This window comes from Bombus vosnesenskii, unplaced genomic scaffold (genome assembly GCF_011952255.1).
Source record: "Bombus vosnesenskii isolate JDL3184/JDL3185 unplaced genomic scaffold, Bvos_JDL3184-5_v1.1 scf7180000016263, whole genome shotgun sequence".
Classification (NCBI taxonomy): Eukaryota; Metazoa; Arthropoda; class Insecta; order Hymenoptera; family Apidae; genus Bombus; species Bombus vosnesenskii.
Genome location: NW_022884332.1, coordinates 1,709,952 through 1,736,649, shown reverse-complemented (window position 1 = coordinate 1,736,649; position 26,698 = coordinate 1,709,952). Strand labels below are relative to the sequence as shown.

At 29.2% G+C, this 26,698-nt stretch overlaps 3 protein-coding genes across 5 annotated transcripts; 2 read left to right on the top strand and 1 right to left on the bottom strand.

Moving 5' to 3' along the window:
* The first annotated feature begins 1,777 nt into the window (after nucleotides 1–1,777).
* On the top strand, nucleotides 1,778–18,948 carry LOC117242116 (laminin subunit gamma-1). 2 transcript variants are annotated; one of them, XM_033508526.1, is made up of 28 exons: nucleotides 1,778–1,923; nucleotides 2,661–2,797; nucleotides 5,983–6,136; nucleotides 6,997–7,362; nucleotides 8,329–8,587; nucleotides 9,944–10,245; nucleotides 10,432–10,637; nucleotides 10,956–11,059; nucleotides 12,705–12,893; nucleotides 13,070–13,295; nucleotides 13,389–13,645; nucleotides 13,789–13,961; nucleotides 14,023–14,155; nucleotides 14,220–14,444; nucleotides 14,534–14,722; nucleotides 14,983–15,168; nucleotides 15,246–15,448; nucleotides 15,526–15,741; nucleotides 15,823–16,093; nucleotides 16,158–16,336; nucleotides 16,410–16,540; nucleotides 16,606–16,716; nucleotides 16,844–17,042; nucleotides 17,115–17,352; nucleotides 17,447–17,622; nucleotides 17,698–17,880; nucleotides 17,965–18,082; nucleotides 18,192–18,948. In XM_033508526.1, exons 4-28 carry the CDS (start codon nucleotides 7,210–7,212, stop codon nucleotides 18,425–18,427), a joined length of 4,863 nt encoding a protein of 1,620 aa, XP_033364417.1. In that variant the 5' UTR covers nucleotides 1,778–1,923; nucleotides 2,661–2,797; nucleotides 5,983–6,136; nucleotides 6,997–7,209; the 3' UTR covers nucleotides 18,428–18,948. The 2 variants fall into 2 exon arrangements, with proteins under 2 accessions (XP_033364417.1, XP_033364418.1); XM_033508527.1 differs by lacking the exons at nucleotides 1,778–1,923; nucleotides 2,661–2,797; nucleotides 5,983–6,136; ... (3 more) ...; nucleotides 10,432–10,637; nucleotides 10,956–11,059 and adding an exon at nucleotides 12,334–12,527.
* On the top strand, nucleotides 3,091–5,418 carry LOC117242125 (rhythmically expressed gene 2 protein-like). Its single transcript, XM_033508547.1, has 2 exons — nucleotides 3,091–3,601; nucleotides 4,083–5,418. Exons 1-2 carry the CDS (start codon nucleotides 3,320–3,322, stop codon nucleotides 4,551–4,553), a joined length of 753 nt encoding a protein of 250 aa, XP_033364438.1. The 5' UTR covers nucleotides 3,091–3,319; the 3' UTR covers nucleotides 4,554–5,418.
* A 486-nt stretch (nucleotides 18,949–19,434) lies between the features above and the next one.
* Nucleotides 19,435–26,460, bottom strand: LOC117242124 (syntaxin-6). 2 transcript variants are annotated; one of them, XM_033508546.1, is made up of 7 exons: nucleotides 26,147–26,460; nucleotides 24,759–24,955; nucleotides 24,431–24,525; nucleotides 23,693–23,752; nucleotides 22,758–22,990; nucleotides 22,572–22,666; nucleotides 19,435–19,656 (listed from the first exon to the last, which is right to left on the bottom strand). In XM_033508546.1, exons 1-7 carry the CDS (start codon nucleotides 26,179–26,181, stop codon nucleotides 19,580–19,582), a joined length of 792 nt encoding a protein of 263 aa, XP_033364437.1. In that variant the 5' UTR covers nucleotides 26,182–26,460; the 3' UTR covers nucleotides 19,435–19,579. The 2 variants fall into 2 exon arrangements, with proteins under 2 accessions (XP_033364437.1, XP_033364435.1); XM_033508544.1 differs by lacking the exon at nucleotides 19,435–19,656 and having other exon boundaries at nucleotides 22,441–22,666.
* Nucleotides 26,461–26,698: the final 238 nt, after the last annotated feature.

The following is a 26,698-nucleotide window of genomic DNA, read 5'->3' as shown; positions in this document are numbered from 1 at the left end:
TTATTATTATTACTACTACTACTACTACTATTATTACTATTATTACTATTATTACTACTACTATTATTTACGTCTTTACTGTTACGCTGTGATGATTAGTCAGTACGACGTATTTAAACTGTTTTTTTATAAAATGCATCAGCAAGCTGTTCGAACGATTGTAACTGAGAGTTCGCTATTGCGGGGATTCTCAAAAATAGATCGAACGAGTATAAAGTTTGTAAAACATGATTGAAAACTGAGAACTCGTAAAAAGTAGAAGATTAAGATATCGAAGCATTTTGCATTTGAATGTCACAAGTATTTTACTGGACGGTGATCTTGAGAGATTAAATCGAGCAGCTTTTTCAACCCTCCATGAAATGTTTCTATGTAGAATAAGCTTATAGAATTAAAATATATTTGACTGAAAAAATTATGAAGTTCTGTACCTTATCGTACATATTTACAAAGAAAAGAAAATGAAAATTGTAAAAGTGCAATTAAATCGCTGTGGTAAAAAATATATTTCCTTAAGACCAAGAGAGTTTTAGGAAAGAAACAAAAATTGAATATCGAATGAAAGTGCAAAATGCTTACTCAAAATATTATATATGAATCCATATTGATAGTTTTTTGTAGAAATTCTTTGTATTCGTGTCTTACTTAATAATAAAAAAAAAAAAAAGAAAAATATAAGGACAAAAATTTCTAATTTGAAGCAAAATACAAAGGAGCAGAAACAAAATTTAATCGAACAAATGCATACGTAAATATTCATGACGTTAGGTGCGGTACCAGAGAGTTTGAGAAACCCTGCTCTACGAATTAAGTTCTAAACCATTCTTCTTAAGTTCTAAGACATCATTCTTAAATCATTAACTTTTTATTTTTTATACGAACCAATTAGCAATACTAATGGGATATTTTCATAATTTTCGCGTAATTAGAGTGATAAAAAGTAAGTTTTTAAATCACGGAATCAAAGCCAAACAAATGTGTATATGATAGGGCGACTAAAAAACTATACGCGCGCAATAATTAGATTTTATTAGCGTAAAGATCGTTAAATGGCCAAACTTCCCCCGGATATTTCTTTTCCCGATACAAAATAACTGTAAGTGACCGCAATAAGATCTTACAATTTTCCATACGTACCAATAGAGAATATAAGGAGCACATATTATTGTCATTACCCTTAGAGATATTAAATAATAATGTTTTGTAATTTATATATATCTTTACACGTCATAATACATAAATACGTAAAACTGTACATAGAAATAATGGAAGTTTTTTACGTTATATCTACGATCTGATATATATATATATATATAATATATTTACATGCATCTTATAAAATAATGCTTGTGTACATTGCATACTAAATGAACATTTTTATCTATTGCGTGATAAACAAAATCACGCGAGAAGTATTATGTACTTATTCCAATTGTTAAATATTGATTAAAATATTATATATAAAATTTATACAACTTTTCATGAATCATTGCATCGTATAAAATATGCATTTTCGATAAAATTTAGATAATTTATAAGTTCTATCAGTTTAATTTATTAATACTGACATTAATACATTAGTACGCCAAATTTATTATACATTCGTTTTCTGGCAGCTTGTTTTCTTTGTCCAATGATATCTATGACTTTAAGTATGATATTTTATGTTAAGAATATATATATATTGCCTTCCTAACGCTGTGTGTTGTATATTTGGTGAATAAACGATGATAATTTTAGCAGCTTTTTGTGCTAGCTTCTCGCATCTATTCTTTTAGTCTTTAATCAGACAGCGATCGGGAATTTCTTTTCTATATAGCTATTTCTTTCCGACAACTTTGAATCTTATTTTGTTTTTATTATTTTTGTTATTGTTTTAGCTATTATTAATTGTTATACTCTTATATTCTTTTGCACAATCAGGTATGTAAGCCTCCCTATTCCAGTAAAAATATTTTTTCTATTCCATACTCGGTCACAAAAGCAGAAAATATGAAATATATCATACAAAAAAATTTAAGCATTAAAGAATTAACATCGCGGTTTATACAAATCTGCCAATTTCTGTATAATTTCTGTATACCTATTATATACTTCGAAATTTGCCTTTCGAAATTACCTTTGTTTTAGCAAATTATAATTATTCAATTACTCAAGTATTCCAGTTATTAAGTATTCAAAACAAATATAATAGCTTTAGTATAATAGTCATCTTTTAGCAGGGTCATACAAACAGGTCTTGACATTCATATACCGAAAACATAGAAGGAATTGTTGAAAAATTGAGTCGTGAAATACCAACATGGAAGACAAGAAATCTCGTTCTGCGCGTGGCATGCTATGAATATCTCAGACAGAGACAGAGACACTCTACTCATCTCTGTCTGTACGCAAAACGAGACCTTTTTCGATTTAAGAGATGGACGGGGTTTTCTAGCGAGGGTCTAGACCTATTTGTATGACCGTGTTTTAAAGCATAAACACTATAAATATTATACAAAAATGATTACTACAAGTGCATGTACACGTATACACTATTCTAATGATTCGAAAGGATATTATAATATATTAAAATTATTCTAATTTCACTTAATTTTAATCTAAAATTTATGGTAGAAATATATCATAGGTGCATATTATCCGTATCACGTTTCCTTCAGGAATATGTCACGTGTTAACGGATAAACGGCGTGAGAATAGTCGTCATACCTATTCTGGTTTCTGCACGAGGTACATGAGCATTGTTAATGCCCTTACTGTACAGTTTGTGTTTCTTCACGATATTGTTGTTTCATACGTGAGTATATTTTCAACTTACTTTTTAAATAACTTACAATTTTTGTCAAACCATTTTTATAAATTTCATGAATAAGAATTTATCAATATTTTATAACTATAATATTACAAACAAAATGCTACTATGATATAATTTCTTTACATAATTATATATAAAATTTAAGTTTTTATGATATAAATAGATTTTTAAATATCACATAATATAATGTAGAGCTATAATTATTCAACATATTACAATAAAGCAATACATACAAAATGCATATAAAAAGATCAGATCGTTCGAAGTAATATCAAAATAATGTTTTCATACGTTAAATACATTAAAAATATGTAAATTCCAAAAACTTTATTGTTAACTTCCGGTGGCGTTGGAAATGTTAAAAAAGTTCTGTTACGCGAAGTTGAGATTGGTAGTACTGTTCGTGACATGAAACAAGTGTTTATTTTTTTGGTTGCATACTGTTGTCACAGGAGCAATGTGCTAGATATTTGGTGTATCTCCCTTTATAGATAAAATTTTAAAATGATAAAGATCATCCGACCGCGATTAATAACCTTCGATGTCACTGGTACGTTGCTGATGACGAAATTGGAGGATTACGTCGAAATTGGTTCTCAGCACGGCTTGCCACTTGATCGACGCAAATTGGCGCGAAGCTTCAAAAACAGCTTTCATAGGCTTAGTCTAGAACATCCTGTTTATGGGAAACACACAGGCATCGGATGGGAAAATTGGTGGAGGCAACTAGTTCATAGTGTTTTTAAGGATCAACATAAATACATTTCGGATGCTACTTTAGATAAGGTGATAAAAATCATCACGATGTCGGAAATTTATATTTTACTATGAAACGAATAAAACAAATATTTTATTTGATTTTTTCACATTTAATTTTTAACAAACGATCATTTATATACATATTTATATTCTGTGAAAGTATTAATCATATCTAGATATGGCTTATAGGTGTTATTTATTATAAATGAAATTAATACTTTTAAGGATGAATTAAATTTAAAAACCGTTTAAAAAGATTGAACCTTTTAAATGAATACAAATCATCTATATTTCATTATTATCTTATTTTATTATTAATTTTATATCTAAGGAATATATTTTTATTCTCATTAACTTCAGTTTTGGATTTCCGTGATTAATAAAAATATATATATATTATAAGATGAAGGAAGTACTATCAAAAATAAAGAGAAAAATGGTTACCGAAAGAATTTAACCTAAACTCATACCTACTATCGATGACCCTTTTTATCGTTATGACCCATAGGTTGCTAACAGTTTGATAAGATGCTATGGCACGAGTATGTGCTGGCACAAGTACCCAGGCACTATCGAGTTACTGGACTATCTTAGAAAAAAAGAACTGATTTTGGGAGTAATATCGAATTTCGATGAGAGATTGGAAGCGATACTCGAGGATACAAGGATACGTTCTTATTTTTCTTTTGTCTTAACATCCTACGATTTCGGCGTGGAGAAACCAGATACTTTGATATTTGACGAGGCGCTCAGGTTAACAAAGAAACGACATAGTATCGACATAAGTCCCCAACAAGCGATACATATTGGCGATTCTGTCAATAATGACTACATTGGTGCTAAAGACGCAAAATGGAATGCAATTCTTATTCAACATGATAATGATGGGAACCAAAAAGAAATCCCTGCGGAGGACGTGTTTAGAAATCTTCGAGATTTGAGAGTACACCTTTCTACACTTTTAGATGGGAACATGTAGTGTACGCGATTTAACGAAATGAATTTGAAAATAATATTTTAATCATCAAAAAATTTAGACGTTATTTCATCAAAAGAAGACACATTTGTCTATGATGAAACAAATAATAACGTTGATAAATATTATTAATATGTCTATTTCATGTTGAAGAAATTGACTGTTAGGAATAGAATTTTCCATATCGTATTTCACAAATATGAGAGCGTTTATTGTTAGATTATAAGATAAAATCGAGGAATATCTCATACGCTTATATACATAATATAATTTTTTATGAATATAACGTATGTTTAAGTTATACTCAATGAACATGTAAGATCATAATAGCAGTTATGGAAATATAATTCAGATGATAACTAATGCCATACATACATATAATTTTGTTTTATGTATATATAAATGTTAATAATAACTCATGTACCTCTTCATACTACTTGAACTCAGCGACATTTAATAATATGCTAGTATCACTACTAATAAATGTAGTAAAAGACTGTCTTAAAGAAAAAACATATCTTATCATACATTTATATTTTTATACAAATATAATTTTCTATTGCTCCTACAGTTTTTTATTATTTTCATCCAACATACTAAACTTACATGCTTGTATTCATTTATAAATTAACTGAACATTTTATCAATTGCGAATCAAATCACATTAATGACAGTGAAACGATTACTGATTAAAAAACTATATAAACGCATGGGTGGACTTGCGTTATCACTTCCCATTTCCTGGTAAAAAGATAATAGTCTAAATTGTCGGTATTTTCTAAGTGATAAACATCGAATTATAAATATTGTACAATTTTTTTATACATAAAACAGTTTGTCAATACACATCGTATTTGTTATAAATTTAGTATTCGTCTCTTTTTATTGTTATCCTCAATCATTCATTCTCATTAACACAATATTATTTACAAATTTTTATAATAATGTTTTTAATAAAAGTCTACTTTTCCACATATCCTATTTAAAGAAATTGAAAACAACAAATTGAAGTATATTATAGTACAATATTGATAATAGTAGAAAGAAGTCATCATTTCCTGAGTAATCTCTTTTTCACTTCCGTTCTAGCAAGATATACTGGTCACGAGCTCTAACAAATAATCTCTAATTTTCACTTCAACTAACAAAAATAAAAATCTCTTATAAATCATATTCTTAACCAAACATTCTAAATTAACATATATATATATATATATATATATATATATATATATATATATATATATATAAAGAGAATATAATTTTTCAAATTCTTAAACGAACTTTTCTTATTCAAAAATTAAAATCTAGAAAGATGTTATTGCCTTATTTGTTATTGTATATTTGCATACAATATTAGTAATAATAAAATGCGAAATGTAACCCTAACGATTTGGTCGTTACATTTCTCTTGGCCTACACTTTCTACCAGGAGTGGCGGCACGTCACCACCACAAACATTGGCATCCGCACATTCGACTTCCCACAGCCTCACTCACGGACTCCCTCCCGTTCAGTTTCTCACTAAGCTGTTGCATGAAGAGAGGCTTTCTTCATGGTTTTCCAATTCTCCGTCGGTCGAAGAGGTTAGAATAAGAATTCATTTCTCTGTTTTCAAAATTCGCGATGCTTGTGTGAATTCTGTTGACCAAAGTACTAGTGAACACTTCGCGGCAAATTTGTGATTTATACGATTGTGAATGTCGAAATTTTACTGCTACTTTAGTAAAAGATTATTAAAGACAGATAATTTTTTTTTTGTTAAAGTTTTACTTTTATACTTAATAGAATTGTGCAAATGTATGAAACGACAATTTAACTTTTTAAATTATGACTTTATAAGTGTTTATTCAAATTGCGGTTCATGATTCATGATCTGAAACTTGTATTCGTAGAGAATATATGCATATTTATCTCCTAGATTTTTAAAACGAAGTATCGTTAAATATAATATTTTAATTTTTAAGATTTTTGAAAAAAGTGAAAAGTGGTGTTCGATTTTATTCAAACAGACGCCACCTGTGTGATATTATAGAAGTATTTTAATTTGAATTAAAAATTGTTTAGACGATTTTATTACTTATATTATAGTCTATGAAATTGTCGTACACAATTTTAATAACGTCTTTATTTTACGTGGTAATTTTATGTTGAGCGATTTCTATTCACCGTTCTTTTTAAGTTTTTATTTATCTATTTAAGTTTTTATTTAGTTCATTTTTAATAGAAAAATGTATAAATATAGAATAGAATATAGGATATAGAATATCTTACTTAAATTATAAAAATTTAATTATTAAAATTTCATAATTTAAAAATATAAATTATAAATATGATAATAGTCTTTAACTTATAAAAGTTATATATAACTTTTTTTATATCAAGTTCAATATACTGAGAACGAATAACGACTCCGAGAGCTAATGCAAAGATTAATGAACATTAGGTAGATAAGAGGCGATTCGCGGAATGCGGTCTCAACAGTAAAAAATAAAAAATTATTGTTGGGGGTGTCCTTGTCGATGGGCCCGATCGAAAATCAGTGCTCGCTCTAATCTTCAAAAAAATTCAAAAAAGTGGGAATTTGACGGATTTACCTCTGCCGAATAAAAGTGGATCGAAATTACGACAAAGAAGACTCATCGAAAAAGGTTCAAACATGACTAGAGGAAGACATAAGAAGATGTTAATGTTAATTCCAATCCTCTTGGTGGCAGTATTTGCAGAACCTGACCCCTCAGACGACTTATACCGTGGATTTCCAAAATATCGAGACGAAGATAAATGCTACGATGACAGTGGAAAACCACAGGTTCGTGCTCCTTTTGTTAATATATTATTTATTATATTTGTGAAATAAAACCGACAGTGTATATAAATTTTTTATTAAACTTTATGATTGTCAAACATAATTTTGAAAAATTTTGATGTAAAACAAAAATAATTTGCAATACACGTTAAATGACGTTATATTCGATTCTTATATACTTAAATAGTATACTTAAATAGTATTAAATAAATATAGTTAAATAGTTAATTTATAATGCATTTTTATATGTTCCATACAATATAGTGATCTGAATTTTTCGAGATTTCTTTTGTAAGCGTTTATCACTCTCCATAGTTATACTACTCCAGGAACATAAATACGAGCAGTCTGCTGTTTATTCTTAGTCATCAGAATTTCGGTTTCTTTTTTCGATATTACTACATTAGGTTATCACAGTGAAGGTTCGAAGTTACATCAACTTTCGGTGATAGCCGGAGAGATAAAACTAAATAAACCCTCTAAGTATTAAGGAACGGAAAAGTTCTAAAATACTAATTCTGTATATTTCATCCTATTTTCTACGTCATCCTATTGTATTTGTTGTTAGAGGTGTTAAAATTCAATATTTACGTAGTAAGATTCTTTCGATAATATATCCTTGCAAGAATTCTGTAGGAAATATAATTTTGTAGGAACGACTTGGGACGGAAATGTGAATATTAGCATCCTAGGTGGCCTTGCAACATTTGTGTGAGCTACTATAGTATATTAGCAATTAGAATTAGAACATTAAGAAATTCAAAAATTCTTTTTCAAGAAAAAAATTTGAAATTTCTTTTCCAGGAAAAAAATGTCGAAATTTTATTTTTGGGAACATGAGGATAAGAAACCTATGCAGTAAAAAAAGATATAAATTATAAAAGAAAGAAAATTTTGTTAATGTTTCGATAAAAATTTGCGGTTCTTTTAAACTGATTTTGAAATGATTTTAAATGCAATGTGTTATAGAGGTGTATACCACCTTTTGAGAATGCGGCATTTAACGTACTTATGGAAGCAACGAACACGTGTGGTCAAGATCGGCCAACAGAATTTTGTAAACAGACTGGGGTCCAAAAGAAATCTTGCGAGATATGTCAGTACGGAGATCATCAGGCTTTATACCTTACCGATCACGACAATAACGACAATGCAACTTGGTGGCAGTCAGAAACAATGTTCGAGGGTATCGAATATCCAAATCAAGTTAATCTCACACTACATTTAGGTATGCCATACTAGATGCTACATTAATTATAGTAGAGCTCTATTTATCTAAATTCTGCGAAACTACCCATATATATTCATATATATAATAAGAATACACTGGCTTTCTCCACAATTTATGATTTTCCGTTCGTATAATGGAAATTTACGCTCAGATAAATAAATTCAGGACTTCGTGTGGACGGCCATTAACCAACAAATTTTTCCCAATAAATGGAGTTCAAAATAAATGAGTTTCATTATGTATGATATGGTAATAAAACGTTCGTTTCAGCGTATTAAAATTTGCCCGCGATGTATCAAGTATTGTGGTTTAATTCAAACGTGGCTGTGGTTTGGATCGCTTTAATTGAGACCATTCGTGGCGGAATTATAGTAGATAATGTCGATGAATCTTACACTATAGATAGAGGAAGGCAGTTCATTCATCGGTATTTGCGATGAACTTTTAACACGTCCTCAATGATTGTAGCTCTCTATTTCTCCCTTTTTAATCTTTTTTTATTTCACATCCTTATCTATGAGGATGCGTGTGTGATGAGATAATTCTCGCAACCACGAACTGATGGAGAAATATACATGTAAGCGAGCCTTCATTCCTGTATTAATATTTTATTTTGTAAGCTTTTCTCTTTACTTACTTACCGTTATGATATTTTATAAATTTTCTTTAAAAATAGTTGTGAAAGTTGCTATCGAAATTTAACGCGAAATTGAAGTTATTTTCTCGTGTAAACAGGGAACGCATTATTTAAATATTTATTGTTAAAGTTAGAGATAACAATATACAAACTTTTGTAAAAGTAAAATGCTAACGTTGCGTCTTCAACATTTGTTAATTGTACATGCCGCTAGAAGATACCTTTTCGTACTTCTACAACACTACGACATTTTCCTCTATTGAAAATTGATAGTGTTATATATTTTGAAACGATCCTTATCATGAAATAGTTTTACCATACGCGCGTGAACTAATTTTAACAGCATGTCTCGAGAATCCGGATAATAGTGGAAGTTCCTTAAACACGTGAAGAACATAGAATCTCTGTCTGTGTACCACGTGTTCATTTAGGAAAGAATCAGCCACTTGCACCCCGCTGGCTTTACAGTGAAGAATTACAGTGGCGTAGAATCCCTTTATTTCGTAATAATTTCAATATCGTTCAAACAATCATTCAAATAGTTGAAAACACGTTTTTCAAAAAAATATTTAATTATTATATATATATATATAAAAATATTTATTATATGATATTGATATTATGTACTACTAATAATGATAATAATAAATATTTATGTGTCTATATTTTACATTTCTCCTTGTTTTCTCATATGTAGTGTTTTTAAATAATTATAGGCAAAACGTTCGATATAACTTACGTTAGAGCACTTTTCGAGTCGCCGCGTCCAGAAAGTTGGGGTATTTATAAGAGGAAGAACGAAAAGTCGCCATGGGAACCTTTCCAATTCTATTCTGCGACCTGCAGAGATACATATGACTTGCCAGATTTAAAGGAAACTGTACGGGGAGATGATACCAGAGTATTGTGTACTTCCGACTATTCCGATATATCGCCTTTGACCAAGGGTACTGTTGCATTTTCCACTCTAGAAGGTCGACCTTCGGCATATAATTTCGAAACTAATCCAGCATTGCAGGTACACTTTTCATTTTATCATTTCATAATTCCTCGCTGAAATCGCGTTTCTTTATTAACAGTGACTCTGCTTAATAAGGATCATATAAAGATTTCACTTTTGATTTAGATAAATCTATATAACAAAATGATTTATAAATAATACATCTTAGAATGAGTAAATGACGAACGCTATCCTCGTTTTAAGGAATGGGTACAAGCAACGGATTTGAGGATCACTCTGGATAGATTAAACACTTTTGGAGACGAAGTTTTTGGCGATGATCATGTATTAAAGTCCTACTACTATGCGATCGCTGACGTCGCCGTTGGAGCACGTTGCGCTTGCAACGGCCACGCTGGAGAATGCGTAAACAGTACCAGCGTGGATGGAAAAACTCGCAGAGTATGTAGGTAAGATAATGTATGGAGATACATATTCTTGCAATATACTATTACTCGTTAAAGATGATTAAATATCAATAATATCTGGGATATAAAATATCACGGAAAACGTCTTCGTAATTTTGTAAATTTTCGCTCAATAATTGGGAAATGCGTACATATATGGAAAATAAAAAAGTTTTCGTGTCGTTTCATATACCTAAGATTTGAAGAAAATATTCAAATGCGGCTTTACGTCAGTCTTTTCATTAATTTCCTCCACCTATTATATGTATATTATGATTTTCAACTACAAATTTGAAGGAGACAAAATTTAATTATTTACAGATGCGAGCATAATACTGCTGGCCCAGATTGCAATGAGTGTTTGCCCTTTTATAATGATGCACCGTGGGGACGTGCCACTACTAAAGATGCGCACGAATGTAAACGTATGTATTAGAATAGCTTTATATAACGTAATTTTGCGAAGTATCCTTAAGAAATGAATTAGCAGAAAGTAAGAAGATACATGTGTGTAACTATTCACACATACACACGCACACTCGCATATCATGGGTATAAATGAAAAGAGAATATCTTCAATAAAGGGTCAGTATCCTGGCCAGTGTGTAGGTGGGCCTTGACAAACCTGCTCTTCAAACGGGGGGTTTTCAGGTACTATATTCGGTGACTAGAACATACTCGTACGATAATACGATTGTTATAAATGATAATCGTATTATTATTTAGTTTCTATTTAAATCTGTTATTATGCTCCATTTTCTTATCTCTTATTAGAATCTAGTAAACGTACGTAATAAGAGAATTCATATGTTGTCAATGTCAATGTCATCTCATTAATAAAAGAAGCATTTGCTTATTACGAAAGATGATAATAAGAAAAAAAAAGATTTTTATTAAGTGTATCAGTTTATTGAAAAAAGTCAACAAAACATAAAATTAACAAATAGAACTTCTATTGTTGTTACATTTTTTTAATTTTTCTATGATATAGATATATCTCGTATTAGCTCTAATATTGATATCACTGATAATTATTTATTTGTTTGTAACACAGATCGACATAGAATAGCGTGCTATAAATCTAATATATTGGCATATATTGTTATACCGAATATGAAGGTATTTTATACAAGGGAGAACAATTTCTTCGGTATTGCGAGTATCACCTTTTCAAGCAGTCGAAGAGAGTTCGCGTTCACGATCACGTTGGCATTACCTAACCAGCTTTACCTTTTACGTTCATTGCTTGTTCTGAAGTGGGGACTGTTAGCAATACAGGAGCACACAATGCAGCTTTTCTGTAGATCGCGGGCTCAGTGCTCAAGATACTACGATACAAGCAGATATTTATTACATCGCGTTGATTAGATCGTGTATTGACGCGAATTTTTCAAACAAGAAATCAAGATGGTCTTGATTTTATTCAGTGCAATCAAATATATTACTTATTATTAACAAAACGTCATTAAATTGCATCGTTAAATGTCATTAGTAATTATAGTAAACGATTTCTTATAGAAGAATCAATGTAAACAAACAGTGTTTATTGTTAAAAAAATTTATATTTGTCAATGTTTAAACATGTATATATTATAACTTATTGCAACTATGTTGTACCAAGTTAAACAATTTTTTATATATTTTATATTTTTGCGGATCATTTACTAAAAATATATAAGAACATTTATTCAATTTTTAATTCTCAAAATGAATTCCAAATTTTGATGAAGAGTGGTAATAATTATGAAAAATTATTCGTTTTTTCTTTGTTTATAAATTGTGTAATGAACTGGTCGTCTAAAATGAGATTAATCGGATGTTTATTACTTGTGAATGTGATGATTAGTACTTCATCACGGTGGGACGGGATTCTTCCGTGGTATTCGGGATCCAGTAAATATCTAGATAATGTTATTATTCATATTAAAACAAATAATACACTATCAAAATTATTTTTTATAATATTACTTATCATTATATTAATCTATCATTATTTATTATTACACATATACAAGCAATTCATTATTGTTTAAATTTTATCTTAATCTGTATCATGACCTTATTTTTCAGCTTGTAACTGCAATGGTTATTCAGAGAGATGTTTCTTCGATAAGGAACTATACAAGGCTTCTGGTCACGGTGGTCACTGCCTGGATTGTCGAGCTAATCGTGATGGCGCGAATTGCGAACATTGTAGGGAGAATTTCTATCAGCGTCCGGAAGACAGTTATTGCGTTGCGTGTAACTGCAACGAAATTGGTAAATTGTTGCATTCTTCGCCATCCCGATCTTGACAGTTTTTTATTATTTATTAATTGATTTGAAATATATTTTAAAAAAAGTTATAAAAAATCGATTAAAATATTTAAAATAATTTAAACTTTTTATATTTACTAAAAATAAAAAATGAATAAATATTCGATGTCATTTTACAGGTTCGAGAAGTTTACAATGTAACAGCGAAGGAAAATGTCAGTGTAAACCTGGTGTAACAGGTGACAAATGTGATCGTTGCGCAGCAAATTATTACAACTTTGGATCATACGGTTGCACCTCTTGCGAATGTAACGCAGCCGGTTCCCTTGCGAATGCACCAACTTGTGATCCCACTAATGGTGTTTGTATCTGCAAAGAAAATGTTGAAGGGAAGCGATGTCGAGTGTTAGTAAATTTATATCGTTAATATTTTTAACAGCATAACGTGTATAATAAAGATAAAAAACCAAGTAATAATACCGTTTTTATTATAAATAGATGTAAACCGGGATTTTTCAATCTTGCAATGGATAATGAATTCGGTTGTACACCATGCTTCTGTTACGGACATTCCTCAGTGTGCAGACCAGCGACTGGGTATTCTAAAGTTGTAATTGAGAGTATGTTTGTGAGAGGAACTGAACGATGGAAAGCTACCGTGGCTGGTAACCCGATACCACTTCATTATGATCCTCTTACTCAAACGATATATGCCACGGCATTGGACAGAGACAATGCATATTTTATTGCTCCTGGTAAAAACAAATACATAATAAACTCTTTGCATTTTTTGATAAGAACTATAAAGAATAAAATTTTTAGAAAATATAAGCACAATAAAGCTTTATATTTCACTTATACAAATAAATATCATACTGTTTATTGATGAAAAATGCAGATAGATTCCTCGGGGATCAACGTGCATCTTATAACCAAGACTTATTATTTACACTAAGAATTGGGGAAGCTGGTCCAGCACCCACTGTCCGCGATATAATCCTCGAGGGAGGAAATGGAGAACAAATTACACAACCAATTTTTGGACAAAATAATTATTTACCTTCAGTAACAGTAAGTAAAACAGCGAAGGAATCATATCAATGGCTTATTAATTATTAAAAAATTATTTCAGCCACATGAATATCGTTTCAAATTGCACGAACATCCTAGTTATGGTTGGGAACCTCGCCTTTCCTCTCGAGCTTTCATGTCTATTTTATCGAACTTAACAGCTATTAAAATTCGTGGCACCTATACGCATCAAGGTATCTTAATTAAGATTTATAGATAAAATTGTGTTTACTGATGCATTTAATTTTCTTTCTACAGGTCGAGGATTCTTAGATGATGTTAAATTGGAGACGGCCCTCCGTGGAGCTGCAGGCGAAACCGCTGATTGGGTGGAGCATTGTCAATGTCCGCATGGTTACGTAGGCCAATTTTGTGAATCCTGTGCACCTGGATTCCATCATGATCCGCCTAATGGTGGTCCTTTCGCACTTTGTGTCCCGTGCAATTGCAATAATCATGCAGATATTTGTGAAGCTGAAACTGGTACTTTTTTTTAGAGTGAATTTATAACGAAGATTAATGTAGAAATTTATTCTAGAATCTGAGAATTTATATCTTTCGATTTATTTTAGGACAGTGTATCTGTGAACATAATACGGCTGGTAGCAATTGTGAATTATGTAAACGTGGATATTACGGTCACCCATTAAAGGGTACACCTGATGACTGTAAACCATGTCCTTGTCCTGACAATGGGCCTTGTATATTACTTGGCAATAATCCTGATCCAATTTGTTCTGAATGTCCACTGGGTAGAACAGGTAAGAATAATAATCTCTTTAAAGGAAATAGCGTTTCGTTCCGGGCTTGTTAGTGGATTTGTTAATAAGATAATCTAACAGGCCCTTCCTTAGACACAGGGATAGAAGAAGTCGTATTGAAAAACGTATTTATCGGAAACTTGTCAGAACAACCGATTGCGAGAAAGCATTAGCGTCAGTGGACCTCTAGTGGCAAACGTATGGAGTAGTCCTACAATGTCTTTAAATAGTTTTATTATTTATATCATTTTTTGTTTTAGGACCTAGATGTGAAACATGTTCGGATGGATACTTCGGAAATCCTGAAAAGGGTATAGCTTGCAGGCCTTGCGATTGTAACAACAATATCGACTTGAACGCTGTAAGAAATTGCAATCACGAAACTGGTGAATGTTTGAAATGTGTAAATAATACAGCTGGTTTCCATTGTGAAGAATGTCTTTCAGGTAAGTAAAATATAACTGTTATATATTTCATGTACTTTTTTGAAATTATAAATAACGATGTTTATAACATTTAACAGGATATTACGGAGACGCATTGTCTGATCGTAAAGAAGATGGATGTAAGCTATGCCAATGTTTCCCGCCAGGCACAGTCGAACTCAGCGATGGTAGAGTAGCACCTTGTGAACAATTAACAGGTCATTGTACTTGCAAGCCTCATGTAACCGGCCGAAATTGTGATAAATGTGAAGAAGGATATTATCATATTCTAAGTGGAGAGGTATTTCAATCGGCTAATCGTTTCGTAATGTATGATAATTACTGTTCGCCTAAGTTAAATAATCACATATTTTTTAGGGATGTACGCCTTGCAATTGCGATGCTGAAGGATCTTACAATCGTACCTGCAATGCCGTTACTGGTCAATGTGAATGTAGACCTGGTATTACTGGACAACATTGTGATGCATGTGTTTCTTATCAATATGGATTCAGTAGAGAAGGATGCAAGCCTTGTGATTGTGATAATATCGGTTCTCAAGACCTGCAATGTGACGCTAGTGGACAGTGTCCAGTAAGTTTATAAAATGTTACACTATACAATGGAAAGTTTAATTTGTATGCATTTATTAGAATAATTAATCCTGTATTATAGTGCTTCCCCAATGTAGAAGGAAGACGCTGTGATCGTTGTAAAGAGAACAAACATAACAGACAAAATGGATGCGTCGATTGTCCTGATTGTTACAATCTTGTTCAAGCTGCGGTGAATAGCCATAGAGAACGCTTAGCTGAATTAGGAAATACACTCAAAAAGATTAACAGCAGTCCGACAGTTATAAAAGATTCGGACTTTGAAAAAGAATTGAAAAATGTTCAGAATAAAGTAAAGAATCTTCTACAAATTGCCAAACAAGGATCTGGTAGTAAGTATAAGTTATTCAATAATTCATACTTTTTAAATGAGACTATATTTAAAAAATATTTTAGATGAAAATAAAACGTTGGTGGAACAACTTGATGAATTACGTGATCAGCTGAATGAAATTGAAGAAATCGCACAAACTGTGAACCTGACTGCTTTTGATGCACATAGAACTACTTTGGAAGGTTTAATGAACATTGATGAAGCAGAAAAAGTGCTTGATAAAATACATGCTCAATTAACCGTAAGAATAATATTGATATGATATTATATGAAATTTATAAAATTGAATGTTCAACTCAGATATTAAATTTTAGGATACAGAAGATTATTTAGCCACAGATGGAGCAACTGCATTATCAAAAGCGAAATCACGTGCGGATCAAGTTGGTCAACAGAATATACAAATGACTTCAATCGCGCAAGACGCGCGTCTCTTTGCCGAATTGTAAGTAATATAATTTTATAAACCTTTAATATTTCTTCATAATCAATATTGCCCGAACTTCACAGAAATGTTAATGAAGCGAAAAAGATTCATGCACTGGCAGAACAAGCACGAAATACAACAATGGAAGCTTATAGTCTCGCAAAAAAAACTATAGCAAAATATTCTAACATGACGTATGTACTTATTTACTTTATCTTAGAATATTGGTAATAACGTAATTATTACCAATATCTATACTAATGGTTTTTGAAATCATCTTATCTGTATTGTATTTCTTCTAAAAATTTATTTTGTATTTAGTGATGATATTAGAGGATTAGAAAATAAATTAGAGTTACTAGAGCATCGTATGAGCGAGGTGAAAAATCTTACCAGCATAGCAGCCACTAAATCATCCGCAGTTTCGCAAGAAGCAATAGATTTACTGATTCTCGACTTAGCACTTCCACCTGTTGACATCGAGCAATTGAGAAATCAAGTTGAAGACGTAAATAATGAGGTAAATTTAAACTATGACAACTATTATTGTTACCGAAAATAATTTAAATATTGACGATAAAATACATTACAGGGATTACGATTGAAAGAACAAGCACAATTGTTGTTAGATCAAAACGAAAATCTTATAAATGAAATGGTAGAGAAAATAAGAAAGAGTGAGGAGTTAATAGAGTCAGTACAAGATCAGCAAGCGGCTACTGCCGAACTTGTAGCCGAATTAGATAAAGCAAATGAAAAAGTAGATGATGCTGTCAAACGAGGAGATCAGACTTTAAAAGAAGCTCAGGAAACATTACAGAAATTGGGTGGTACATATCATATCAAGTATTTTTATTAATGATAATATTTTTTCTTTAAAGGGGGAGAAATAGATGTCTTTTTCAATTATAATATTATTTTTAGAATTTCATGCTGAAGTAGAAAAAGAGCGCGTTAAAGCCCAAGATGCTTTAAAAGATATAAAAAATATTGAATCATTAATCATGGATGCCAAGGAGAAAGCTTCACAAGCTGAAAAAATATTAGATGGTTCTGAATATAAAGCCGAAAGTGCACGTGAGATAGCACAAAATGCTCAGGTTAGTACAGTTAATCCCATATGTAATATATAATATAATTTATTATACGCTGAAAACGAAATATGTTTATATTAGATGCATGCAGAGGAAGCTAGTGAAAAAGCGAACACTATTAGAACAGAAGCAAATAAAACTAAAATAGAAGCACTTCGTGTAGGAAACGAAGCTGAAAAATTACATCAAAGAGTTGATATTACAGATTCCATGATGAAGGAATACGAGAAACGAAGTGGGCAAGATACAAATATTACAACCGAAGTAAGGAATTAGTTGCACGTATCACTTATTGTAATAACTATACTATACGATAATATAATTACAATGTTATTCAATCATTTTTAGGCAAATCATAAAGTTAGTCTCGCTAAGATTAATGTAACGTTAGCATCGCAACAACTCGATAAAGCTCTAACCGAAGTAGCTGAAATAATAAAAGAACTTGAAAATTTACCGGAAATTGGTAAGTTATTGTTTTGTATCAAATTTTTTAAATTCATCTGTACCTTTTTTAGATTAAATTCATTATTTAAAACATTTTAGTATCTATAATTTGAATTTCTTTATTTTAGATAATACTGATTTAAATCCGTTAGAAGAACGTTTAGCTGCAGCTGAAAAGGAAATTGTAGCTGCAAGTCTAGATCAAAGAATTCGTAATTTAACGGATGCAAAAAATTTGCAAACACAGTGGGTAAAGAATTATGAAGATGAGGTCAGTAGACTAAGAATGGAAGTTGAGAACATTGATGATATAAGAAAAGTTTTGCCTGCCATCTGTAACAATCGTGTACGACTCGAACCCTAAACTACAATATAAAGTTATACTTAAAAGTTTATTTCATAGCGTTAGAGGTGCCTTACATGCACTAAAGGAAAAAATAAGCATAAAAATATGTTCAAAATAATAGCTGCAAAATTAGTTATATATCCTTCTGAAATAAGAATGTATGCTATACATTATAACTATCTTAAAAAATTATAAATCATATTTTGATTACAGACCTATGATAAAATTAATATTATACTAGTGAATCGTCACAGAAGCAGCATGATATTTGTGTATTTACACTTAAATCATTTTATTTAACACATCATTTATAATGTGATCTTGCATTTCTTCTTGAAAATTAATACCATGTGCTTATATATACGAGCGACTAAAATAATGATCATCATACCAAAGATTTCATATAGTAGACATATCTTTCCGTTATCATTACCAGGCCATTTACATTATTCAATTTATTCAACATTTTTGTAATACAACTTATTTGTACGTATGTACAAACATGTATATAGTATCTATATACAATCATTTCATTGTAATTGCCATACTTTTTAGTCTCCTTCTAAGTCCTAAGAAAGCTTCAAAAGTTCCTCCGAAAGAAGGCAATTGTTTTAATTTCTAATATACAAAATTGAATGTAATACATTGTATAACTTGTTTATAAAATATTAAAGATTGGGAAAACATTTTTAAAATCGAAAGGAAAACGGAAATTCAAATGTATTTTATAATATGTATCGTCATGCAGCATTTTATATGTGTATAACATTTTTATAAAAATATTGATACATATTTAATATGAATACAAAATAAACAATATGTCGGAGAGTATGTAATATGATGTTATTAATTATTAACCAAATATTAATATATCAAGATTAATATATCATCTACCAAAACCTACAAGATAGATTAAAATATTGTGAAATGTTGATATCAGTATAATATGTATAAAATACTTGGATATTTCAATCTAGTTATTACCTGCAATTGGGAAAGGGAATTCATAATTATCCTGTCAAAAATGTAATAACTGTAAATATTTATTATAATGGATCATAGAATATCGCTATTAATAATTCATTATTAAAACAGAATTTAACACATTCGTCTAAATGCTATGAAGAAGAACCAATAAATTCTTAAGGAAACTAGGAAATTAAACGAGATTCACTTAATTATAAATAAAATTATTAGAAACACCAATATAGCGGTCAACACTCCAATGGCTACCCATTGTCTCCGATCTAAAACAAACGGAAAGTAACATCACATGCGTCACTTATAAAAAAAGTAGTCAGAATCAAGAGATTTTATCGTCATTCATTGAACAACGGTAAAATTAAACAAGTCATATATGGCATACTATATAAGAAAAATTAATATTTATATATTTGGCCCTTCTTCAAACAGTAAATATTGTATATTATTTTCAACATGCATTCTTCAACAAACATTTTATAACAACACTATATTTTCTACATTGATACTCTGCACTTAAATATTAAGCTATAAATTTGTTATTAAGATTTAATCTTTTACATATTTTGAAAGATGTTTGCCATATCCATTCAATACTTTAAAAGTGCAAAGAATCAATATTATAAACTAATTTAAATACCTTCTAAAATTATATTTTGAGTTTGAGTTGTTTATACATAACAAGCAGTAATTGTAACATTTATTAAATTACAGAAGCATCAAAATAATAATTTTTATATATATTCATTGTTTAGAAATTGCATAAACGCATGAATAAAAATTATTTTCGCATAAACATATAAAAGCAAAAAATGAGGAAAAAATGACATACCTATAAGACATATTTATAAACATGTTTTAAGTGAAAAAGATCATATTCCATGATTGAGAGATTTTATATTGCTTACTTATATGAGTATTAGAGAAACTGAATGTAATAAACAAAGTAAAGTGCTGAAAATTGGTTTCAACAAAAATTTAATGAAAAAATATATTCATTATTATCTCTCAAACACAGAATTCAATATATAACGAGTTCTTATACATATATAATATTGTTGTAATTATTATTTGAATAGTTTCAGCGGGTAGGAGTTTGTGGTACTTTACAGTAACATGTACAGTATAAATAAAGTCTCAAATTTTATTTATCAGTATGTCTTCACAATTGGTCATTTATGTGAAATAATAAGGTATAATTTTTTCTTTTAATTTTTAAGTACAACTAGAATAAACAATTTCTCTTTTACGTATGAATTCACAACATTATACTATCAACACTCTTCTAACAATGAATAAACGTATCAATTTCTAATTTTCAATTCATTTCATTATGTTTTACTTTCTTAAAATGGAGAGAGAGCTTCAGATTATCTGGAGTCATTAAATTTTATAGTACTTATGAACAATCTCATTCGCATTGAGAAACAATCAATCAACAATCACCATACGTACAAATAATTGTTTTCACATTTTTCTCTTCTTTCTCTTCAACACTTTTCTTTCAAACTTTATATTTTCATTTACATTCATTACACACATAAACTGACTGGTACTTTCACAATATGGTATGAATATTTCACACTACCAGGTCCTAAACTATTTTTGTCTACGCTTTAATCAATATATTAATATCACATGTTGTGTACATTGGAAGTAGAAGTATCAGAAGTTTCCAAATTTATTGAAAATGTTTTTCTAATAGTATATATGTATATATGTATACTATATATATTTGTCTATAAATTTATGACATTAAAATTTTCTCAGGCACAAATTACTTGTGCTACCTTTTCCTGCTTTGATACATGTTTTGAAATATTTGGCAATACGTTAACATTTCTCTATTCATTTAAACTACTTTTTTAAATTCCTATATACTGAGGTATTTATATACAATTTGTTTATTTATTTATATTTTGTTGATATATGTTAACTTTCTTTAATTTTCTGATGTTGCTATTGAATTTCATGCTACCATTTAGTGCCTATCGTGCTATGTAAATAAATACTTGAACTGTATTGTTTTAAAATTAGCTATTGTTCTGAAATTACAACTGGTCCATTTTAATACTACACTTTTAGAGAGCATTTACTAAATTTAAATATATATAACTTTTTTAAAAACTATAAATTTATATACTAATTATTTTATATACATAGATTTTCAACAACTGTTTACATTAAAAAATTAATCTTTGTTTTTGATTATTTTTGTTATGATAAGAATAAAAGTTAACACAACATTTATAAGATCTTATGTTTGAATATATTATGTAAGAAAAGCATGAAGATTATGGAAAGATGAGTATTAAAATATAAATTTTTCAATTTTTCCTTTTATATTATTATAATAAAAATGATGAATAAAATAACAGAAAGATCTTTTATAATTTAAGTGGGAGTTCCTACTAAGTATCAATTTTTACTTTTATTTCATGTTTATAACATGTTTTAACTTATTATTATCGTTTTACTAAAACTTTAATCATTTGATAAATAATAAATAATTTGTCAATTTCATACTTAATATAATAATAAAAAACTAAAGAAATTAAAATGGTTATTTCATTATATGAAATATATGAATTATAAATGCTATTTATTTTATTAATTTTTTGCTTTAAAAGTAACTTCAATTTAATGAGACTTCTACTCTCCAATAAATTTCTCGTTCTAAATAATCATATAGCAGTATAATTCTATATATATTTAATAGAAAAATCAAATCATTAAAAATAAGTGCAACAGTGCTAAAAATTAGCTTAAATTAATGAAGAGAATGAATAGGAAATGACTTATTCATGGATAATCACAATATGCAATGTTATTGTAAAGACAAAATGAATTATTAAATTCATTACACAATTCCATAATTTTTCAGTAAATGTTTAAAATTATTAATTTTGTATCACATAAAAATTAGGTATCAATAACAAAGCCAAATGTTGTAAATAAATTTGAACAAAAGAAAATGCTCAAGCAAAAAGAATACATGGTTTATAAATATTACTGAATAATTATGGTAAAATTATAATAAAAATATCTATTTAATCTCCAGAACATAAGAAACAATTAGTTATTGTATTTGATAAGGATGATAGAGAAGAAGGTTTAGAGGCAAGATCAGAAACACTAGATGTTGCAGTAGTAGGAGCAGGAATGTAATTATTATAATTACCATTACTCATATGAAGAACTTTGGCCATTTTTTTCATTGTTGCATCAAGTTTAGAATCAGTCACCTCTAGCTCATTACCGAATTCGTCTAGCATACTGAAACAATTGAAAACATATATTCAAAAACCAACTAAAAAGTAATATTATCAGCAACGATAAATTTAAATAGTACTGATTAGAAACTTACACTGCTTGTTCATCTAATTCAGTATTAATTTGTCTGGATACTGTTTTAAGCGTTCCAATGCTTTCACCTATCATGTCTAATTGTTCATCTTGTTGCCTCATCATGTCATTTTGTTGTTGTAACGTGTCTCCCAAAAATTGCCTATTTGGACTATCAATTTCATTTTCCAATTTACTGTACTTTGTTGTACCATGATTGACAGGAACTCGAGCAGGACTGTTATCTAAGAGTGGCTGCGATAAATAACAAAATATGAATATACAAATTGTTAAATTAAAAATATAGCTCATATATATTAGCTATAAATATGTACACATTGATGTAAAAATATTTAATAATCGTTTGACGAGTACATGTAAATTATACTAATGTAGTACAAAAATCTTATCTTATGAATTACACTCATGATATCAAATATTGATTTACCGCATAAACCATTTTCTATTTTCAGTAATTTCGATTGCTAGTATCTTATTTGTAAAGCAATAGAAAAGTTATAGCGTTAAGGAACAAACAAGCAAATTTAATAATCACTATCAACATTATCGGTGAATTTGACAACTTCATATAGGTGTCGCAATGTATACGATAGTAATTTGCGAGCGAAATTTAAACGTATAAAAGAAAATACATTTGTATGAATTACTTTCAATTCCATCTATGAAGTTAATATATTGTGTTACAAACTCTAAATATAAAATATGATAATATAAATTATTTTTATTTGAACAAATGATAAACCTAATTATAATTATGTAGTTATATGATTATAAAATATAATAAGCACATGTATGTATGTCTTATATTTTTCGTGATGTTTTTTAAACTATAATTGGTACTTTCATTGAATGCTCCTAAACAATTAAGACGATAATAGATGACAAAAACTATAAAGATAATCAAATATATATAAATAGTATATAAATCCGACAAACCTGTCTGGCTGTATTATCGCGATCTCGACCCCTACTTAAATTCATTTTATCCTTCATAGTCTGCAACAAATTAGTAATATGATCGATATATATATATATATATATATATATAGAGAGAGAGAGAGAGAGTTTGGCCGAATAATATTTAAAAGCCTGCATGACATGATTTCTTGTGGAAAAATAAGAAAAAAGTATAAAATAAAATATTTTCATTCTCAACATAGTTTTCGAGGAAATCGAGTTTGAGAATTTATCAAGTATACTTAAGTAGTGCTAATTCCGGACTGGACAAGTTTAAAATAATCGTTTCATGTGTGAAAATATAGAGTAACATTTTTTCATAAGATGTCTTATTTTTGAGAAAAATAAATTTGATAATTCATCATACGCATGTACTACTATACCGATTTTTAATTAAACATATTCAAACTCTATTTTCTTGAAAACTAAACTTTAAACGGAACAATTTTATTTTACATTTTTTGCTTACTTTCGCATCTAGAATAACATTTCAAATATACAAATTCAAATATACCTAATAAATTTTGAAACTCGATTTTCTCAAAAACTAATCTCAGAATGAAAAAATTGTTTTCTATATCATTTTCTTATTTTTCCACAAGCAGTCATGTCATGCTCGTTTTTACACGTCATTCGGTCGGATCTTGTACATTTTCGAAAATATTAAATTAAGCTACTAATTAATATAAACATTGAATATTATCTAAGAAGTATTACCTTAACTTCTTCTCGCGTTTGTTCGATAAAACTTCGTTGAACCGTTAATTCCTTGTTATCTATCTTAAACTTTGTCGGATTTTTTTCTACAATACGTATAGTCACACATATGGTGCATTAAGGGAAATATAGCATATAGATATAAAAATTCAAAATTTTAAAAAGAACATTTTTCAATTAATTTTATATAAATTTCAATAAATAAATGACGATTTAAAAAAAAATGCACATGTTATCTATTTAAGTACATCATTCTAGTATTAAACTTTAATACTGAAAGAATTAATATCATATATTTCGTAATGTATAGATGTATATCAAAGGATATAGATCGTGTCTTCTAGATCATCGAGATCCCATTCTATCGAGCGTAAGGCTTTTCGTAATTCGGTAGTAGTCCACTCCAATTCGTCACGTGAGATTGGGATTCCCCCACTCACGGTAGAACTCGTGACAATAACATCTTGCAATTCCGTCCAGCGCCCGTATAAACCGCGGTTTTTATTTAAGGCCTTGCAAACTTCGCTACAAAACAAATAAGCGATATTATTTATATTATAAATTAAAAAATTATAATGAGTATATTAATTAAATATTATATTAGTAGTATAAATAAATTATACATTAAAATATAAGAATATAGAATATAGAATAATATAATGCATGTAAATAAATAACATAAACTATTATTGTTTGTAAGGAATAAAATGCATAAAATTATTTCATATTTAAGAAGAAAACGATAAATTCTTGCACTGCAACGTCGTTAATAATTAATAGTTGATCACAAATATGTTATATAAATATAAGCACTTTGACTTAACAAGTGTTATGTAATCGTAACAAGTACTTTAAATATCAGGAAATTTGTTTTTGATACTTAACAAACTAATACAATTTTGTACATGTGAAATTTTAATTAATTGTAATAAATATACAACAAAGTTTCTTTCTAATAGTTCATATCTAGTAATAAATAGTAGTATTTATTAAATATAAAAATAAAATAATTTGAGAAATGAGTTATAGGTAATATCAAATAAAAAGTCTTTTTTGATAAGAAATATCAATCGATTATACATTGTCACTTTATGTTTGTTGTGTCTATTAAATGCGCATTAAAATATGAAAACATTGTATAAAAATAATTCAATTATTTTTCAATAAAAATACTAAAAAATAAAAAAAAGTGTCTATTGATACATTTAATAGAATGTTGCAAATTTAATATGCTTTTCTACGCATTATAAAAACATAAAAATGCAATGAATTTAATCTAAAATTATTGCGGAAAAAGATTCAACGCTATTCCCGATAAAAATAACGAGTCAAACGTTGAACAAATTCAGCGAACAAAATAATACATATAAAAAGTTCAGATTAGAGGGAGGTGTTTATAATGTATGTACATGTATATTAAGATAAGATGCAGAATAAATGGATTATCGTAAAACATTCTCAACGAAAGTTATAACAACTAGAAATTATTTCGAAACACCAAAAGTAAAGTTTCTTTGTAATTTCGTTTGCGACTATTCTTAAAGGGTTGATGTATATATACGACATCAATGTCACAAAAGGAGCAACAAAAATTCAAAAGCTTGACAAGTGCATAAACTTCACTGATATTGATATCGATTTTTTTATGGATAATTCTGAAACTTGAAGAATATTCGTTAAAAATTCATACAACAGGGAGATCATTTTTTTACTTACTCCTTGACGACAAAGAACGGATTCTCCAGCGTCATTCCTTCTTTTAATTTAAAGAGGTGGCCTTTCTCGCCGCCTCACGGCACCCACAGAAATACGTATACGCGATTTGTCGATCATCGGTGGAAATTCCAAACGATCTTGACAGAACTATCGATACTCAGATGAACGATGACAATAATCAAAATTGACACTTGCTCGCGCTCTAGTGTTATGATACCACGACGTCGTCGTGTATTGTGACGTCTGCTTTCAGTCTTCCTGCAGACGACTATTTATTCGATTTTAACGTTCGTGCGCAAACACGCCTCTCTAACAGCCACTGTAATATTGATTTCGTGTTGAAACTCCTAAAGTGAAGTTCACAGTCATTCGATAGAGGACTGATTAATAATCGAAGTAGTGATAAAATATGGATGATAAATAGTAAAATATAATATTTGATTATATTATTTATTTAGTTTCGTAACAATATATAGGAGTTTCATGTTTCTTGTTCATTTAAAAGCATTTTATTACATGATGATATTTGCTCATCTATATCCACAGATTGAA

Bases quoted from the DNA above. Each gene is read 5' to 3' on its own strand.
- LOC117242125 (XM_033508547.1), top strand. From the start codon at position 3,320: ATGATAAAGATCATCCGACCGCGATTAATAACCTTCGATGTCACTGGT. The intron at 3,602-4,082 runs GTGATAAAAATC...TATGACCCATAG, and splicing joins CGGATGCTACTTTAGATAAG to GTTGCTAACAGTTTGATAAG.
- LOC117242116 (XM_033508526.1), top strand. From the start codon at position 7,210: ATGACTAGAGGAAGACATAAGAAGATGTTAATGTTAATTCCAATCCTC. The intron at 15,742-15,822 runs GTAAGTTTATAA...CCTGTATTATAG, and splicing joins ACGCTAGTGGACAGTGTCCA to TGCTTCCCCAATGTAGAAGG. The intron at 16,094-16,157 runs GTAAGTATAAGT...AAAATATTTTAG, and splicing joins TGCCAAACAAGGATCTGGTA to ATGAAAATAAAACGTTGGTG.
- LOC117242124 (XM_033508544.1), bottom strand. From the start codon at position 26,181: ATGACGCTGGAGAATCCGTTCTTTGTCGTCAAGGA. The intron at 24,956-26,146 runs GTAAGTAAAAAA...TTTGTTTTGTAG, and splicing joins CCGTTCTTTGTCGTCAAGGA to CGAAGTTTGCAAGGCCTTAA. The intron at 22,667-22,757 runs GTAAGTTTCTAA...CAATTGTTTCAG, and splicing joins GAATTAGATGAACAAGCAGT to TATGCTAGACGAATTCGGTA.